This window comes from Fundulus heteroclitus, chromosome 12 (assembly GCF_011125445.2).
Source record: "Fundulus heteroclitus isolate FHET01 chromosome 12, MU-UCD_Fhet_4.1, whole genome shotgun sequence".
NCBI lineage: Eukaryota > Metazoa > Chordata > Actinopteri > Cyprinodontiformes > Fundulidae > Fundulus > Fundulus heteroclitus.
Genome location: NC_046372.1, coordinates 3,763,072 through 3,782,785, shown reverse-complemented (window position 1 = coordinate 3,782,785; position 19,714 = coordinate 3,763,072). Strand labels below are relative to the sequence as shown.

At 41.4% G+C, this 19,714-nt stretch overlaps 1 protein-coding gene across 6 annotated transcripts in view; it reads right to left on the bottom strand.

The window, feature by feature from the left end:
* Window positions 1-19,714, bottom strand: part of clip1a (CAP-GLY domain containing linker protein 1a) — a 34,469-nt gene that overhangs the window by 4,173 nt on the left and 10,582 nt on the right. For 3 of the 6 annotated variants that reach the window (XM_036143751.1, XM_036143753.1, XM_036143752.1), the window contains exons 9-25: window positions 17,954-18,058; window positions 12,787-13,695; window positions 12,550-12,666; window positions 12,345-12,402; window positions 12,171-12,254; window positions 11,867-12,023; window positions 11,558-11,723; window positions 10,971-11,186; window positions 6,699-9,131; window positions 5,900-6,037; window positions 4,276-4,382; window positions 3,077-3,197; window positions 2,923-2,975; window positions 2,730-2,750; window positions 1,268-1,385; window positions 545-695; window positions 352-404 (exon numbers count right to left, since the gene is read on the bottom strand). In XM_036143751.1, the coding sequence (XP_035999644.1) occupies window positions 352-404; window positions 545-695; window positions 1,268-1,385; window positions 2,730-2,750; window positions 2,923-2,975; window positions 3,077-3,197; window positions 4,276-4,382; window positions 5,900-6,037; window positions 6,699-9,131; window positions 10,971-11,186; window positions 11,558-11,723; window positions 11,867-12,023; window positions 12,171-12,254; window positions 12,345-12,402; window positions 12,550-12,666; window positions 12,787-13,695; window positions 17,954-18,058 (5,007 nt within the window). The remainder of the gene's footprint in view (window positions 1-351; window positions 405-544; window positions 696-1,267; window positions 1,386-2,729; window positions 2,751-2,922; window positions 2,976-3,076; window positions 3,198-4,275; window positions 4,383-5,899; window positions 6,038-6,698; window positions 9,132-10,970; window positions 11,187-11,557; window positions 11,724-11,866; window positions 12,024-12,170; window positions 12,255-12,344; window positions 12,403-12,549; window positions 12,667-12,786; window positions 13,696-17,953; window positions 18,059-19,714) is intronic. The other 3 variants (XM_021311579.2, XM_036143754.1, XM_036143755.1) reach the window with 3 other exon arrangements.

Sequence of the window (19,714 nt, the reverse complement as noted above, 5' to 3'; positions counted from 1 at the left end):
GGACTGAGGACTCTCTAAACTAATGGATGAAATGCATCCAATATATTAAATGCTTAAAATGTGATCATTCTGTGTGTTTAATTAAACTATATAACGGAAATTAAATTACTGAAATAAAAAAAAAAAACTAGTGCCTGTTCTTCCTTTCATTGCAACACCAGTCTGAACTAAACTGTTGTAAAACTGATCTAAATTAATATTTAAGTAGTTGATGTTTTTCTACACAGCTGCCTCCATACTAACGGCTTATGTTGAGAGGAATATGGTTCCTGTGGAAAACCCACCAAAAAAAATATAATAATAATACGGTGCAATGTTTTTTTTATTCAGCATAAGTGCAACAGCACAAACCTGACTCTCTACCGTCTCCTTATCTTTTCTCAGTTGGTCCAAAACTGCATCCCCTTAAAAACAGAAGGAAATCAGAGTTGGTGTTATTTTCAGCTAAAAACAAACAAACAAGGCAAACAAAAAAGCAACAAGGTAAAAATCAGTGAGCTAAAAGCCATGTCAGCTGTGGTTTGGAGTCGCTCCTGATTTGTACCTGAGGTCTGGTCGATGTTATCAGGCCTGGCTGTGAGCTCCCTCTCCAGTTTCTTCACGCGATCCTGCAGATGAGCTTTCTCCTCCTCCAAAGCCTGGATTGTACTCTGCAGCGTCTTAACTGAGGCACTTTCTTCCTGCACTGCAACCAGCTGTTAAGTGAAAAAAAAAAAAACATTCAATAAATACAGGACAAATGTTCGTCTTCATCAATGATCCTTACTTCACAACAAAAGGGGCAGCTGAAAGAAGGACAATCTTAACAATAAGAGCGGCTATAACCTAATAAAGCTGTCATTTAGTGAGTTTATACAGCAGACGTTAACCTTCGTAAAGCAGAGCTGGTTTTAGAAAACAGAAACAACGCGGATGTAATTCTGATTCTGCGAAGAAGAAGAAGAAAAAAAAAAAAAACGTGTCACTTTGTCAGCACCGACAGACGTTTCCAGATAATCATCTTCAAAGTCAATCTTCAAGCTCTGAGGAGAATTGTAAACACATACATGTGAAAGCAGGTCACTATTTGACCCAGAAATGACATCCTGTTTGATGGGTATTGTTGTTGCTGTCAAAAGGAAATTACGGTAAAAGCTGCCTTTGGGATTTAACAGATTTTAAAAGCCTGCTGTTGCTAAAGATCAAAAACGCTTCCTTGTTGTTTTTTCGGATTCTGCAGGGTAAGAGCAACTGTGAGTTAGGGTAAAACGTCAGATTCCTTTCTTACCTCACTCTTCAGATTCTCCACCTGCTGGTCCTTTTCTGCAGCTAAGGCACTGTTTTTATGAATGGACTGCTGGAGAGCGGCCTTCTCTCTGCTCAGCTGCTCCTTCAGAGTGCTTTCACTGTGAAACACAGAATCAGCTAAACGTCAGAGATACAAAACTCTGTGTGCAACGACCATTTATAAAACGTCACTTTGGGTTTATGGCAGATATTTTTATGGCAAACAGGCTTTGAATATGGAGAAGAAAAAAAAACAGGCATTAAGGAAGTAAGAGACAAGGATAAAGAGGTAGGGCAAGGAATGGAGGTGGCACATAAGGATGAGCGGATGCGAGGAAGGGAAGAAGGAAGAACAACAAGCAAAGAAGGCAGGACACAGGACAAAATGCAGGTAGGACTCAAGGATGGTGGAAAGAAGACAGGAAGGACACAGGCTGCAAGGTGGGAAGGACAGACCATGGGGATGTAGGACACAAGGAAAAGGGGAAGGAAAGATACAAGGTAGGAACCAAGGACAGATACAGTGAAGGAAGAACATGAAGAAGGGCCAGACAAAATTAAGAAGAGGAGGAAACATTAGGGAATGGAAAGAAAATCAAACCTAGAAATACAAAATCATTTTCCATTCTCTGATTTTCTTTTTTTCCAAACTTAAGTAGCGCTTGTAAATCCTGAAATCGAGTAAATATTTATAAGACATTTCCAGATTGGAAAGAAGCCTGACAATGTGTTCAGTGTGCAGAAAAAAACTCTGACTAAATGTTTGCGTCCTAGTCCTCCACTTCCAAAGCACCAACTACTCGGCCAGAACTTTGGGGGGAAAAAAAGCCGATGATGAACTAATCTGAAAAGATGACATGCAATGTTAAGCTGAATTTATTGATAAATTCACATGGGTAGGGTTGAATGATACAGAAAAAAAATAGCATATCAATAAAATAGAAATTCTATTGATCGATATCACTAATTATCAAAAAAATTCAAAACATTTTAAGTGCAGCCGTGACCATTTTAGGCTGTTGCTTAATGACTTATTTTTAGATAGAGAACAAACACTGAATTCAACCCTTTATTCCACCAACTTTTACCAAAACTGCAAGTTATTAAAAAAAAGAAAGAACTCTGAAGGGGGCGGAGCTTGGTCACAGAGTTCCTGTGTCTGCGTTTGTGATTGGTTGGGAGGATGTAATGACTGTAATATTAACCAACATGATAGTCTAGGATGCAAAAGAGTGAACTTTTTATTGACCTTTTTTTCCTATCACACCACAGGTCTATCGATTGATATACATTGTTATTGAATTATTGTCCAGCCCTACTTGAGCGTATACAAAGGCACACAAAGGATGAGGAACTGAGAGAGAGTCTGCAGAGTTCACATGTATGCAATCCCACATGAATGAGGTCAATAGCTTTGTTTTATGAGATGATGACGACACGTGATATCAGAAAGCATCAAGTACCTGAAGGCATTATTTGGCAGGCTTTGAAGGAAAAGAAGTGTAATATAATCAGGCACTTATTCATAAATGCACTACATAATTGGTAAATGCCAAGCTGATGAAACCATGAAAACATAAAAAATAAAATAAAATAAAAACATACTGAAGAATTGTGCAATTATATGATTTTGCTTCAACAAAAACATGATTTTACCTTTTCTTCAACTCCTCCAACTCTTTCTTGAGTTTTGAGTGCTCGTCTGTTAACTGTGAAAATAAAAATTTTAATTAAAAAAAGTTTAAATGACTGCTAATAAATGCTCTAAAATAATAATAATAATAATAATTATAGCACGGATGTCCCTTACTGTCACTAGATCGCCCTGGTCTTTGTTCCTGTCCTCCAGCTCCAGAGACAGCCTCTTGCTCTCATCTTCAAGCGTCTGCAGGGACTGCGACTTCACAGATAACGCTGCTTTAAGCTCCTCACTAATTAAACATAAATGTTAAAATTACCCAAAAAGACTCAGTCAATCCACGTTCAAGCCATAGATAACCTGTTAACTTTAAAAAGGGTTTAAAAAAGGTGCATAGCCACGCTATATGACTTTTTATTTATGTGTCTGTAGCTCTCTCTGGTTGCAGACAAAGTTTCTATGAGTGTATCACGTCCTGCTGGTGTATTGGTTGTTATTTTAGTGTTTATGCTTTGTTTTTGCTAATTTTTTTAAATAAAGCCCATTGTGTACATTTATAATAAGGGAAGTACGACACCGCAGATGTGTGCAGCGAATAAACAAGGAAGCAGCTAACGGCTATTAGCATCTCCCAGCAAAGTAATGGAAACAACAAAGAAAGGTCCATGATCCAGTGTAAAATTTTTTATTAAATACGGTTCCAAGAGGGAAAAGACTGGAATGTCGCTGGGAATACAGTATAAACGTTGGTGTTCACTGAAGCGGACGCTGAAGCTGCCGACACTCAGATGTGACCGCAGAGCTGACCGACATGAGTAAATGTTCTGATTAATACTGTGATGATAGTAATAGCAATGCTCTTCTTAGCCTCTACAGTCTGAAGTACTCAACACTATAAATAGATGACTGATTGGTTCTTACCTTGGTGTTTAGTCCCTGTTTGAGTTTATGAACGGGAAATTAATTTCTCTGATGATATGAGGTTGTTAGAGTTGCTGTTAGATCAGTTAATGTAATTAATTTAATAACGGGTTGGTCTTCGATCACAGCGAGCTGCTGCTTTACGGCGAGGCATTGCTGAGCTGTCAGGCTCGGTCAGGCATTATTTAATGGTCGTCATCTGGCTTTCTGATAGTTCTGAGGTATTGCCTGTAGATGGCGCCACATCTGTTTATATCTGCTCATTGCACTCCTTGTGAGGCAATATTTAGGCTAAAAAAAAGACCATTAAAATACTATCTGGATGAACGCTTGGTGTATAGAACCTCGTTTTTATCATGATCAAACGGTTTTTAGTCTTTTTTATGAGCATAAAATGTGGCTATACACCTTTAAAACAACTTTATTCTTGGGAAATTCAGATTACTCACATTTCCTGCTGAAGGCTCTTTGTCTTCTGTGTTTCTGTGCAAAGCTGCTCTTTGGATGTGTTCAGGTCTTCTTGAAATGTTGAATTCTCTTTCCTCAAAGTTTCCAACTAAAACAACAAAGACATCTGTCAATTATGAGACATCTATGGATAAAAAGGTCATTTCACTGTAATTCCTTTCTCTGTTGAACCACCATCTCATAGTGGTGGACAGGTTTTTTTTTACCCCCATGATCCTGAGGGCTCTGCTGTCCAGAGCTTTGGCTCCAGGCTTGGTCTCGCATGGCAGCTTGGCCTCAGCCGAGGGGTCAGACTAAGAGCATTTTAAGGATTCAGATGAAATGGCGGACGACAAGAAGTGGTTAACCTTAAACAATGCAAAAGGGAAACTAAAAGTAGGTACAATTTTCTTGAAATTAGAGTATTTTTCCTTGATTTGAGCATGTAAATAAGACTATTTGCCAATGGAATAAGATTCTTGCACTTAAAATAAGAACAATTCATCTCCATCATCTCATTTCAAATGCAGGATATCTAATTATCTTATTTTAGGGATAAAAATACTCATTCCATTGGCAAATATTCCCATTTAGCTGCACAAATCAAGGAAAAATATACTAATTTTAAGAAGATTTTACTGACTTTTAGTTCCTTTTTTGCAGTGAACAAATTTGGGGGACCAGGACACCCTCCTTGAGCCAGGCCTATGGGAGAAGCTCACCGACAAGTGCCTGCTGGTTGAGCCTTGGCCTCTGAGGCTCAGGCAGAAGAAGCTACAGAAAGCCTCAGCATATGCAGGGCGAAACGATACGAACAGTTGTGTTACGCAAGCTGGGTGGGGGGGGGGGGGGGGGCTGTGGCGTGCCAACTCCTAGTTTGTGGGAAGTAGATTGTCCCCTTACTGGTAGTCAAGGACCTGGAGCTTTAGCGTTCGGGTGAGAGATGCTTTGCACCCTGTCCCCACAAGGCATTTTGTTCTCGTCACCAGTGCGACTCCCCCACTGGGAAGCCTTTGTCACCAGTTTGTGTTTGTGGCGTTCACAGTCGAGATCTGAAGGCGTCTTCATGGAAAGAAGAGCGTCTGCAGTCCTAAGGCGATGGTTCTGAGCCGCTCTCTCTGGTTCTTACAACACTCAAAGTCAGATTTATGCATGAGTGTCGTTAAAGGAAATTTCCAAAATGTACCAACTCCTCAAAACGGTGATTGACAAATTGACTATTTAATAGCACATTTATGCACAAAATGGTACGTTGACTTCCTTGTATCACAAAAGCTATTGCTATGGTGTTGCAAAGCCATTGACTCCTAAATGTAATCAAATCAAACCCATAAATAAGGGTGTGGGGGGGGGGGGGGGTTCTGCGTAACACCTGGATGTGCACTGAACACAAACTGTCCAGGACAGAGGTGGACGCAGATCAAGTAAAGCAAATGTTGAAATAACCTCTGAAGTGTTTTATCCAGACGTAAAATGCTTTAAATACCTTAAAAAACCCACATTAAGATTTACGCATTTAGAAAGTTTTTTACGAGCACCTGTAAGATTCATTGATGACAAAAGCAGGCTGTTCCCCTCTGAAATATTACCTCAGTAGCTTTCCTTCTGCCAAAACCGATCTCTCACCTGAGTCTGAATGTCCTCCTTGGAGGTCTGGAGCTCTTCCAGCAGAGACTGAGCTTCGTTTTTCTCCTTCAGTAAAACGTCTTTTTCTTTTGTGAGCCGCTCCAGAGCCTCAGCGGTTTCATCAGAAACCTCTTTAGCCTAAAAACGGTGCAGGAGCAGGACACTCGAGATCAGCGGTTTTAAATGAAAAGCAGCAAACATTTAAACTGTGCAATCTCATTCTGGCACAATCTGAAATTTGACGACCATGCATATTATTCTTAGCCCAATTATTTTAATTTTTGCTTTTTTTAAATGGACCGAGATATTTTATTACCGATCAGAAGACAGCTACACTTTCCAAACGTGATTATATTCTCATTTGTTTTGTTTTTTGGACAATTAACAGTTGTAACAAGAAAGTAAAAACAATTGGTGACTTATCTAAAATGCTGCCTTTACAACCTGTGGCCTCAGAACGGAGACTTAAAAAACATTTAGCAATTCTTTTAAAGCAGATTTCTTCTGCCTCGCTGGACTGTCGAGTTCAATAAATAACAAATTGTTGTTTGATATTCCAAGCAGGCTGCTAAAGTATCTCAAAGGAACTTTACCAACACATTAGCTCACGTTATAAGTCCACAGGCAGAGGCCGGACGCTAAGGGTAATAAACAGAGGTTAGTAAATGAAGGATGAAAGTTAGGACATGAAGCTAGAAGTGAGAGGGAGACAAACCAGCAAGCATGCAGTGAGAAAGGCGGCAAAGCCCCAGCGACACCAGGACGTGCGAGTCAGGGATTAGTACTGCTGGAGAAATACCTCAAGCTGCTTAGAAATAGCATTTTTTAGTTGCAACTCGAGCTCCCTGCCTCGCTGGACGGCTTCGTCCCTCTCAGCCTGCAGGGCGTCCTTCAGAGCCGAGAGCCGCTCGGCGCTGGAGGAGATTTCTTCTTTCACAGCAGCGGACGCGGACGCCTCCTCCAGAGCATTCTTGTACTGCTTTTCCAAGTTTTCCTTCTGGGTTTGTTGGGCCTGGACGTCGGCCTGCAGCTGTTCGTTGCTCGCCCGTAAGCACTCCACCTTTCTGAGAAGCCCCGACTGCTCGGCCAGCAGGTCTTCTTTTTCCTGCTTCAGCTCAGACTGCCTGGCCAACAGCTCCTCCTGCACCGAGGTCAATAAGGCCGCCTGTTTGTTCATTTCCTCACACTTTGAAGATAGCCGTTCTTTCTCTTGCCCCAGGTGATGGTTTTCCTGCTCTTGCTGCTTTAATTGTTCTTTCAGAGCCTCAATATCTGCTTTTAACGACTTATTTTGTTCATCGGCGTTTTTAAGGTTGATAGAAACGTCTTCGTTTTCCCGTGTTACTTTGGACAAAGTTTTCTGAAGCTCCTCGATTCGTTGGGAGAAACCCTCTTTGTCGGCCTTAGCTTTAATGGTTTCGTCGCTCTCGGCTTGTAGCGTTGCCTCCAGGAGGCTCTTTGCCTCGGACACAGACGCAATCTGATGTTTTAACTCCTGGACCTCCTGCTGCAGCACCTGCTTCTCGTTCTGCAAAGACTGCGCTTTCTGCTCGGCTTCAGCCTGCACAGATTCAAGATGGCGACCGGCATTTTTAAGGTCGTCTACCTGCTGACGAAGCTCTAAACTGGACTTCTCAAACTCCACTTTGACTTTGGTGTGCTCGTCAACAAGTTCAGCTTTGGCTTTTTCCAGAATTTCTATTTTAGAGTAATGTTTCTGGAGCTCGTTCTGCAGGTCCGCCTTTTCTCGGTTCAGAGCGGTCGCCCTTACTTCGAGCTCATCCTTTTGGTGCTTGGTTTCCTCCAGCTTTGTTTCCAGGCGACTCTTCTCTTGAATAAGATCAGCATTGGTTCGGCTGTAGCCATCCAACTGGTCTCTAGTCGCTCGACTTTCACCAGCCAGCTTGTCCCGCTCCAGAGACAGAGTCTCTTTCTCAGCTATGGCTTTGGTGTACTTCCCTTCCAGCTCTCCCTTCTCCTCTTCTAAACCCTCAAAAGCCACTTTCTGCTGCTCAAGAGCCAAATCCAGGTTCATCTTTTCTTTGCGCAGGTCATGCAGGGCCATCTCAGTTTCTGAGCTCTGGAGACGCAGCGTTTGTTTCTCCTGCTCGAAAGAAGCCAGCGCCGCGTTATACTTTTCGTGAGAAACCGACAGCTCATCCGTCAAGGCACGAAGCTTCTCCTTCGTCTCTTGTGCTTCTCTGAGGAGTTCTTCTTTCTCGTTGGAGACCTTCCTTTGGAGTGCAAGCAGGTCTTCTTTTTCCTGCAGCAGGTTAAGCCTTTCAGAATCTGTCACTTGACTGTTTGTCTTGAACTCTTCGAGCATCTGGGCCAAGCTGGCTTTAGAGGCTTTGAACTCTTCACATTCGCGAACTTGACTCTCCAAGTCTCTCTTAGTTTGGATGAGTTTGTTCTTGAGCTCCTCCTTCTCGGTCTCTAGGTCCTTCTTCTCCAACGCAGCAGCACCGACCTCCACCGACAACTCCCTTTTCTCATTAGTCAGCGTTTCTACCTGAGCCTGGAGCTGCGCATTCTTCATCGTTAGATCTTCTTTTTCTAAGTTCGATGACTTTAATTTCTCCTGCAGCTCAGCATTTTTCGTATCGAGAGACTTTCGGGCATTTTTGGCCGAGTCTCGCTCTAATATCAGATCGTCTCTCTCATGCGTGAATTTTGACTTGGTCTCCTTTAGGTCCTCTTCCAGGCGGCTCTTCTCTTTGCAGACGTCTTCATAATCCTCGAGCAGCTGCTTCTTCTTGGACTCTATTTCCTGGATATCCATCTCATGCTTTAAGATGGAGTCATTCATTTTGGTATTTTGTCTTTGAAGCTCCTCAATTTTGGCCAGATATTCCCCGTTACCACTTTGTAGTTCTTTGTTTTTGCTCTCCGCTTCCTGCAGGAAGTGTTTGAGGGTCTCCAGTTCCTTCTTCAGTGAAGTCCTCTCTTCATCTGATTGTTTGGTATTGGTCTGAAGTTCCTCTTGAAGTTTTGACAGTTTATCATTAGTCGACAGCAGCTCTTCATTTTGCTTTGAAACCTCCTTGAAACTAATCTCGAGGGCAGAAAATTCATTTTGCATCTCGGAAAGCCGCCTCTCCAAATTGTCTCTCTCAACTTTAGTCTCTTCTCTTTGCTTACACGTGTTTTCCAGATCGAGATTCTGCTTATCCAGCTTTTCTGACATATTGTCAAGATCATGCTTGTAGGAGTCAAGCTCAGCAGAAATTCGCTGGAAAAATAAAAGTGAAAGAAAAAAAAAAGGGGGGGTATATATATATGCACACACAGGGTAATGCATGAATAAATACAAAATAAACCCAAATAGATATGGACATAAGTGATATGCAAATGGAAAGGTTAAGCCTCAGAAGCATAAAACCAGAAAGAGGATCACACCAAAGCTTTCAACTCGATACGTTTTAAACTGCAGAGGCAGAAAAAATGTTTCCTTCAACTGGAAAACCGTTTTGATACCAATAATGGACTTAACACAGGTAAACTGAATTAATAACAAAGGGGCTGCCACTAATGGCAGCATGAGTATAAAGCACTTATACAGTAATATAACAGACAATAAAATAATTTAGCCACCAGCACAAAGATTTTTCCTATTGCGTAAATAATATTGACTATAATTAGTGGAAATTGTGTCTTAATTATCAAATAATATCAACAAAGGCTTTTCTACTGATTATCAAGAGTGCTATAAGTTTTTAAACATGCCCCGTTTCTTCAGATGTACATAAAAAGTGTCTTTATTATTATTATTATTATTATACTATTATAGAATTTGGAAGATGTCTCCAGTTTCCATCTGAAACAAACTTAATAAACACAACTTTGTTACATCTAAATCTGCCAGTGAAGCAGGGCAAAAATGAATCCCAAAATAATCATGTCACAAAAAGGAAATTAAAAAGAGAACTTTGATTCTAGAGAGAATTAAAACTTGACAGAAGCTCAATAGCTGACTGGTCCTCGCATGTTAGAGACTTGGGAAGCTCAGTTTAAAGCCTTTTTTGTAGTTTGGTCCAAGTTGTCAAAAGTCATTTTTCGTAAAATAATAAACTCACCAGCCCTTTATAAAGCTGAGCTGCTGATAAAAACAAACGAGCAACTCAATCCATCTATGTGTCTAGACATGGTCTGGTTGTTAGAGCTAGACGAGCTCTCTGGGTATTTCAGGAACTGCTGAACTATCCAGCGAGTGGCAGTGTGGACAACAATGCCTTGTTGACATCAGAGGTCAGGAGATAACAGGTGGCTTGGTTCAAGATGATGGGAAGGCAACAGTAGTTTAAATTTCCACACTTTGGGAGCAAAGTTTGGGGAAACCAAATGGGTTACAGCAGCAGGACACCAGACTGGATCAAACGCCAGACTAACAGGCTCACAAAAATTGGAAAAATATAAGAAACAAACATGGCCTGCGCTTTGACGAGCCTTTGTGACATTCAGGATTTGTGCTTTCATGCCGTAAACAGCATGAAACTGCCACCGTTTATCAACAGTAAAGGCTGATGGTGCAACGACGGCAGATATTTTGTTCCTTCGCTTTGAACCACTTAGTACCAATTGAGAGTCTTCTGTAAATCCCACTGCCTATGTGAGTGGTGTCAGTTACTGTACTGCTATTATGTTAATATTAATCATTTTCTTACTGTAAACAGTAAACGGAAGATGAAAATGTTTTTTTTTAGATCTATTGAAAATATATATGATTCCTGAAGTAACTACAGTGACCACTTTCCAATGGAAAACCTGTTTTTTGCAAGAAGAATACTCTGTAAATACTGTAGAACAGTGAGAAGAGATGATATTAAATGTACAGGTTCAATAATGCTAATATAACTAAAATAACTGTAAAACTATGCTATTTAAAGCTGCGTTTCACGCTACCCATTGGTGATAAAAACAATCCCATGTCTTTGTAGTCAAAATCAAAAGACCATTTCTAAGACTACCTTAAACATTTAGGCTTTCAGACAACTAGAAATGGTCTTAAACTTTGAACATGCTGCCAGTAGAACATACTGATCCCTGTAATGTTCCTCCTGGCTGTGCTTACCTCGGCCTGTTCTTTGTACGGCTGCAGCTCAGACACCGTTTTCTCCAGCTCTTGAGTTTTGTCCTTAGAGGAGGAGAGCTCCAGCCTCAACTTGTCGATCTGTGTTTGCAGAACCTCAAGTTCCTTCAAATGGAGCGCCGAGGCCTCAGAGAGAGATTTCTCTTGTGATGCCTTCAAATCCTCAACTTGCCTCTCACTCTGTTTAAGAGCGTTTTCCTAGCAAACAAAATAAACAAAAAAGAAAAAACACAAAGACAACATTAACGTCCCATTTTTTTTGACACCCACTAAAGCTGCTTACACATCCACAGCAGTCTTGAAATGTTGAAAATACATTTCAACACCATGATACGAGAGAACCCACATTACTTTAGGACCTTACTTTAAAGTCAAATCACACTGGAACACTAAGAGACAAAGGAGGATTTAACGGTCAGCATTTTTGAGGATTTAATAAAAATGCTGCTTCTGTCATGATTTTCTTGCCACCTCTTCATGAATTTAACCTCATGGTTACTGAAAGTCTGAGGTGTAAACAAAACAAAAACATAAGACGTTACTAAAACAACATTACTAAAAATACTAACCAAGGTAGTTATCTTTTCCTGAAGACCACTTGTTTCAGACTGACGTGCTTCTTTAGCCTCTTTTAGCTGCTGTTCTTTGCTGGACTGCTCTTTTTGGAGCTTTTCATCCAGGTGTGCCACCTTCTCCTTCTCCTCTGCCAGCAGATTCTGTAACTCCTCAAGTCTCCTGTGGAACATCAACAAACGGGGAGTCGATCAAGGTGAGGGTTACAATACTGAAGACACAAAATTCTGTCCACTGGGTTTACCCCATTAGAGTCAATTGGAACCAAATATGTTTAACATTTAAGTAATATTTAATTCCAGCACCTTTCCTTCTGCCTGAGGTCTTCATTCATTGTTGTTAGCTGGACTGAATTGTCACCAGATGCCTTCATCATGTCTGAAATATCCTTTTCCAGCTTGCTTTTGTCCTTTGTGAACTGCTCAAGCTTTTCATCTGCAGCCTTCAGTTTCCTCTCCATTCCTAATGAAAAGCAAGAAAAGTTGTGTTGGAGGGCCCCGATTTGGTCAGAAAATCAGAAAATAATATACTTCAATGCAATACTAGTTTGGTGCAGGTTTACAATTAATTATTCAACATTGAAAAATAATGTAGTTTCAATTTACTCACCAGCAAGCTGACTTCTCAGGGACTCTAACTCGTTACTGAGGGATGTGCACCGTTCCTCCTTCTTACTAAGGTTCTCAAGTGTTTCTGCACAAGATCAAACATGGGTTTCAATCCAAAACAAACATTGCAAAACCTAAAAATATTAGTGGTAAGATGACGTTGATGATGAATTACCTTGCATAGATTCTGATGATTTATTCAGTTTCTCTGTGCTTTCCTGCAGCTTCTGTTTCTGTAGGGGGAAAATAATTGTTTGCTAATCATGTCGTGACTAAAATGGAGTGAGAAGGTACTGCAGTTGCAAAAGCAAAGAACAAACAAAGAAGTAGGCCCTTATTTTTCCAAAGGGGAAACACAGACACCGGGCCATGAACCTCACCAGGCTTTGAATCTCTTGGTCGCTGCTGTCATTCTGCTGCTTTAGGGCAGCCAGGCTCTCCTGGAAGGAGACCACTTCCTGCTCTTTGACCTCCAGCTGTGATTTCAGTTCACCGATCTGCAGTCAAAGTAAAACATGACTGTAAATAAAAGAGCCCGTGCTTATTTTGATACAGTGATGATGCATAAAAAGCAATTACAGAAATATGAAATGATCGTAAGGCGTTTTCTGACCCACCTTTGCTCCGTTGTCATCTCCTTGGTTCTGGAGCTCCTCCAACTGACTTTTCAGAGCCGCACACTCCTGGTTACTTTGTGCCAATTGGCTGCGTAGAGCCGCCGTTTCTGCCTGTTGATCTTTGGTTTCTGCCTCCTTGTCCTGAACCTCTTGAGCCAGCCTGGTTTCTTTCTCCTCGAGCTCCTTTACCCTGATTTCAGCAGCATGAAGCTTTCCAAGGACATCCTCCATCTCCACCAGGTGCTGCTCCTCTGCTTTCTCAACGCTGGACCGCAGCGACTCCTCCAGTCGCTCCTTCTCCTCGGTCAGAGATGACAGCTGAGCCTTCAGGGCCTGCGCCTCCTGGCTCCAAGCTGAGGCCTTGGCTTCGTGTTCGGCTGTAGCCTCTTCTAAAGCTAATCCGTGCTCTAACTTAAGCTTTTCCAGAGCACTTTTGGTTTCTACAAGCTCTTCAGTCTGAGCACCTGCACCTTTGCTGAACGACCCTCTCAGCTCCTCCATAGCTTCCTGGTGACTAGAGATGGCAGACTCCAGCTTTGAACGCCACAGTTCAACAGTGTCGGCGTTGTCTTTCTGTGCTTGGCTTAGACGCATCTGTAGCTGTTCTTTGTCGCCGGACAGCATTACAGACGTAGCCTGGAGCTGGGCAACTGCCTCGCTGTGGATTTTCTCTTGAGCTTCCAGCTTTTCTCTGCATTTCTCCAGCTCTTCTCGCTGTTTTGCTTCTTGTGCTGAAAGCTGATCCCTAAGAGAGTTTATCTCCTCCAGGAGCGGGGACATGGTGGCGTTCGAGTCCCCGGCGTTCTGCTGCATCCCAAGACGCAGCTGCAGGTCAGCGACTTCCCTGGTGCGCAGCGAAAGGTCTCGCTCGAGTTCCATGATGCGGGACCTTTCCGACACCGTGGCGACCTTAAAATGCAGAAATCTTTCATTTGCAACAGAGTTACATTCAGCATACCTGAAACATGATTACAACGCATGAACGGTGTCTAAAATTAATGTGTGACTAATACATTGATGAGTAAATGACATTACAGACTAAATACAAGCAGTTTTCTAAAAGAGAAACAAATCAAATTGCTGTTTAAAGTTGAAAATATACAAACCTTTGATCACAAACAGGCATTACACTGACCTCTTGTGGTTAAGGCACAAAGTTAAACTTCTAGGTCAAATTAGAATATTGCAAACTCAAATTGTTTTAGGAATTCAAATGAAAAAGTGAAACTCATATTGATTCTTTAAACTCAGAACGATGTATTGCAAACATTTATTTTCTGGTAACTTTCATGATTACGGCTTACATCTAAAGAAAAACCTAAAACTAAGAGTCTCAGAAAATGTGAATGTTAAATAAAACCAATTTTGAAAATGAATAAAGAAATCCCTACAAATGACTGTATCCACACCACGTGGCATGGAGGCAGCCGGTCTGTAGTTCTGTTGAGGAAAATTAAATCAGCTCCTCAGCTTGCCAGCAGAAAAAAGCATCGACTGCTTTGCTTCACAATCCCCTCAAGGCTGTACTTACCCCCATTACTTGCGCACCTTTCATTACCAGACTTTTTCCTTCCTCTCAACTTTCCCTTACTATGCTTGGATGCAGCATTCTGAGCAGCAAACTTTGTTAGCAATGAGCTTTTGCGGAAACGGGTCTTGCCCTCCCTGTGGAGTGTGTCATTCACTGATGGACCACAGTAAAGTCAGCAGTCTTCCACATAATCATGAAGGCTGTAACAAACCGTGTTAAAAACACTCAGCCATTACCATTAAAATGGTAATAACAGCTTGAAATATATCAGTCTGTGTAAAGAATCTATATGAGTTTTAAGTTTTTGAATAGAATTTGCAACACAAGTTAACTTTTCAGTGATTTTCAAATTTATTGGGAACGACTTGTATTTTGGGGCTAAAGGGGAAAGTTTTCTACCATCAGATTAATTCTGGTAAACGAAAATAAAACGCTCAATATTATCTAAGAGCTCTAAAACAGAACGCCAAACAATACTTTCCCACTTTGCTTTCAACAGGTGACACCATTTTATTACAAACAGTTTATACTATCTTCAATTCAATAGTGTCATTTTTAAATAAAAATCACAAATAACTAGAAATTGGCGCATCTTATGACTTTAATACCATGAAAAAAAAATACCAGGACGCAAAAATCAGGGGAGTGGAGGAGTTCTTAGACTAGCAAAACGCTGGGACACCAAATAAGCAGGACAAATGGATGCTAGGAAGGACTGGAGAAATACAACATGGGACATCTGGGAAAATGATTTGAGACGGGGAAAGATTGTCTGTCTGGTTAAGCAGGAATATCAGAAAAGCATTGGTTCATGCCAAGCAGCTCGTAAAGGCATTTAAAAAGAGAATTAGGGTAACATTTGATTGAAGTTTAAATTTTGGTGATGAAATGTTCAAAACCTGACTTCATGCAGCACGATTTCAGTCTTGAAAGGCTAAGCTGTACACCCAATGGCCACTTTACTACATACACAAGTTGAACGGCTTGTTAACACGGATGGCAAAACAGCCAATCGCAGGCAGCAACTCAATGCATTTGGTCTTGTAGAAGTGGCGAAGGCGTCTCGCTGAAGTTCAAACTGAGTATCAGAAAGGGAAAAGGGGATTCTAGTGACTGTGGCATGGGTTTTGGTGCCAGGCAGGCTAATCTCAGGGATGCCAGAAACTGCTGATCTGCTGGGATTTTCACACACAAACGTGTCAAGTTTTCAGAGACTGGCCCTGACAAAAAGAGAGAAACTATTCACAGACTGGACATGAGGTATGTGAATGCCGCCTTGAGGATGTCTCAGGAGAATGTAAAACTGGTTCAAGATGATAGAAAGGCAACAATAGCTTAAATAATAGCTACAACCCAGGTACGGTAAATATTCCTCGAACATGTCAAACCTTGAAGCAGATGGGCTACAGCAGATGATCAGACTAACAGCTACTCCTCTTAGTGAAGAACAGGAAATTAACCTATAATTCACAGAGACACCAAACTTGGACCATAGTCAAAAGAAGACATGTTGCGTGAGCCGACCCTTTTTAAAGTCAGCTACAGCCTTCAGATGGTAGGGTCAGAATTTCAGAAGGGTCTGGCTGCAGCCACTACGAAACAACACGCCGCCCCTCCCCCCGCTGAATGCGCCTTTCCCTGTCCCCCTAGCCGTAAAGTCAGAGGTCATGTTTTGCAGCATCCGCAGCCAGATATACTTGCAGAATTTGGCATATAAAACATGAAAGCCTCCCTTGTGTCATGATTTCAGGCTGCTAGTGGTGATGAAATAATGTGGGGAGTATTTCTCGGTCCCAACCAGTGACGTGCCGTCAGGGGAGGCAAGTGAGGCCAGGCCTCACTTGTCATCATGGAAAGAAAGAAAATATATAATAATGATAACATAATATAATTTTTGATTCACTCAGTCATTTATAATAAGTATTTTTTTTATCCAATTTCCTCATTTTTGATCATATTCTTTTTAAAATCGCAGACTTTATGCTGTTTTCCATGTAAATCCTTGGTGGCGCTTGCTAGCGAAGCCGGTGAGGCCACAGCGAACTTGGCCTCCCCTGGGATTGCGCAATACCATGTTTACTGCGCTGGCTTCCATTCTGTGAATGCATCTTCCTGCGTCTAGATCATAAATTCAATTGTTCAAACAGTTATGAACTGATTTTCCACAATTTAATGTATGTGGATTACGAATTGTGTTTTGGTCATCTAACTGTGTGCAGGTAACATGTTTTCGTGCTGCTGCGCGATCATAAAAGGCAAAGAACTGATTGTAGGTGAGACCGGCAGTTCCTTGGTCTCTAGGCAGGGGGCGCTCAAAGAGCACCGCTCGTTAACCCAAAACTGTAGAGTGACAGCAAGTTATGGATGTATTATTAGCGAGTTTTGCTAAACAATAAGCACTAAAAAGACTCTAAACATCCAGCTGGAACAGGACTGACCAAGGAAGGCTTTCCTCCCTGGCAGTGAGCTCCACTGAGACTGAGAGACTTTTAAAACTGAAGAAGATAAAAAGAACTTTTACTGGAAAATTATGATACTTTTGTTCAGAAAGGGCGCCGCATGGACTTCATTTATAAGTAGAGGTAAGACAGCGATAATTATTCATGTTTTGTTTTTGTAATGAAATGTGCGTAATGTGGGTTATAGTTTTTAAATGTGTTACAAATGCCGAAATCCATCATAACTCATAAACTGTTACCAATCAAATGACAAATAATTTATTTTTATTTTTTTTTTCCATCAAAGAATCAATATTTTTTCCATGTCTCTTGGTGATTTGATTTGTCTCAGTCTCCTTCAGCACTTTGCCATGAGTCTACTCTGTAGAGTGTATATATATTTGTAAATCTGACTCTGATGACGTCAGTGCCTCACCAGCTATGAACCCTACAGCACGTCACTGGTCCCAGCTAAATGTAACAGTCTTCCTGAACATTGTTGTTGACCAGGTCCATGCTTTAATGAGCCCAGTGTAGCCACCATGGCTTCACCCAGCAGGATAATGCACCATAACACAAAGCTCAAACCATTTAAAACCGGTATGATAAACGTGGGTTCAGGGTACCCAAATGGCCACCACAGTCAACAGATTTCAGTCCGACGGAGCCCCTCAGGGATGTTGTGAAACGGCAGACGTGCATCAAGGATGTGCATCTGACAAATCTGCTGCCACTTTATGATGCCATCACATCAATATAAAAAACAAAATCTCTGAGGAATATATATATATATATATATATATATATATATATATATATATATATATATATATATATATATATATATATATATATATATATATATATATATATATATATATATATGCGCTGAAGCACTAAGGCAGGTCTGAAGGCAAAAGGTGGTCCAGCCCTATACTAGCAAGGTGTACCTAATAAAGTGGCCATTGGTGTTACATTCCCAGTACAAGCTGATTTTTAAATATAAGTTGGGTTATATTTGAAAGTGACTCGGTAAAAATCACATCTTTAAATAAATGGTCACCACAAGCCCATACAAAGCACGACTTACTGACCGACACCTCTCAGAAAACCTCAACATTGATTCGCTCTGTGTACCTTTTCTCAGGCCCTCTTCCCCACTGCAGCACCCCGCCCATCCCCAAGCAGAATTCATTACCCTAGTGTCTTCTAACTCTCTTTGGAGTTTCTCAGCTTTGGTCTTTTCAAAGAGCAGGCTCTGTTCAAGCTCCTTAATGTGGGCATGCTCCAGTCTGGTCTGCGTCTGTTAGTAAACAAGGAGGAGAGGAAGAGAACACACCAGTGCCACCATCACATGCCAGCCCAACGCAGACAGAGCGGGAGGGGGGAAACAGGAGAGAGACTGAGTGAGTTGTGTCTTTGGGTGTGATGAACTGAACGGGTTCAGGAATTGGGTTCTGGGTGGGTGCGGTTCGTTGTGAATGGCTGGAAATGAGAAGACGCCGCATGCAGGAATGTCATGCCGTGCCAAATGGGCGGCTCTTGTGAATGGGTAACGGCAAATACGAGACGGGCGTGTTGCATGGGTAAGCATGAAGATGAGCATGTATGAGACAGTTATAAACATGCAAAACTGACACCTGGTGAATAAAGCAAACCGTTATGGTTAATAACACTGATCACGCGTATCAAACCGATGCATAAAACGAGTTTAATGGCTTCATAACAGCGTGGAGAGAAAGCAGTACTGAGCTGTAACTTGGTGATCTGCAAAGGTACCGACCGCATTCATGTCATGTTACAACCACAAGCTTTCATGTATTATACAGGGATTCTATCTGATGAACACAAACTAGATATTGTTTGAGAAGTGGAAGAAAAAGGATACATGATTTTATTTATTTTTTTATACAAAAATAATTTTCCAAAGTGTATTTAAATAACCTTGCCTGCAAGATGAATTCTCGCGGTATTTGTGCGTTCACAGACTCACGAGAATCCAACTTGTACGCGGGACATACAATCTGTGGCGAAAGGGTGCCGAGCCCACATCTGAACCAACATAAACATGGCGGGGCAGGAGGACGCACACGTAGCTGCTGCTGTCACGTCTGTTTAGCAAGAATCCATCATTTCTTCTTTGAAAGAAGAACAGCGAGAAGTGCCTTGACTAGCTTACCTGGCTTCTCATAGCTGCTGCTTACGTCTTAATTTTATACCTTTATTGGCTAAAACCAACCTTTGGTAGGCGGGCACTAGGTGTCGCTTCGCCCAATCAGCTCAGAGTTCTGCTTATTGTCCCTCTTTTCCCCTAACGGATTCAAATAGGGGCAGTCCCAAAATAATGATCTGCAGAACTAGAGTGCTACACATTATTTAATCTGACCGGCCAGGTTGGTATTCAGCCCCCTTTACTCTGATACTCCTAAAATACAATCCAGTGAAACCATTAGTTTCAGAAGTCGCCCATTTAAGAAGTGGAGCCGGGGCACCCCTTTTCCTGTCAGTTAACGGTAAAATAAAGGCTACCGGTGCCACAAAAATAAAAAAATAAAAATAATAGAAATAGAGCCTCCTTTGTTTGTCCCTTCTCTTGGTCAATCATATAAAATTTCCAATAAAATACATTATAATTGTGGTTGTAACGTTACAAAATGAAAAAGCTTAAGGGGTAGGAACCCCTTAGCAAGGCACTGTACTGCCAATGCATTCTAATAAAGTAGTTTGATAAATGCCTACATTTAGCATACTTAGCCATGATTTGATAATAGCAAACAAACAAGTACGCTGCTTTCTCTCTGGGTTATTAAGGCCATTTCCTCAATGTGAGTATCTTAGAAGAAACCAGCAGTAATCAGGCCACCATGTGCAAGACTTGTGACCAACATGTCCTGTTGGAAAACAGAAATGGTCTTGGACCATGACACAGAAATAATTTAATTTGACTTGTTAATATCGC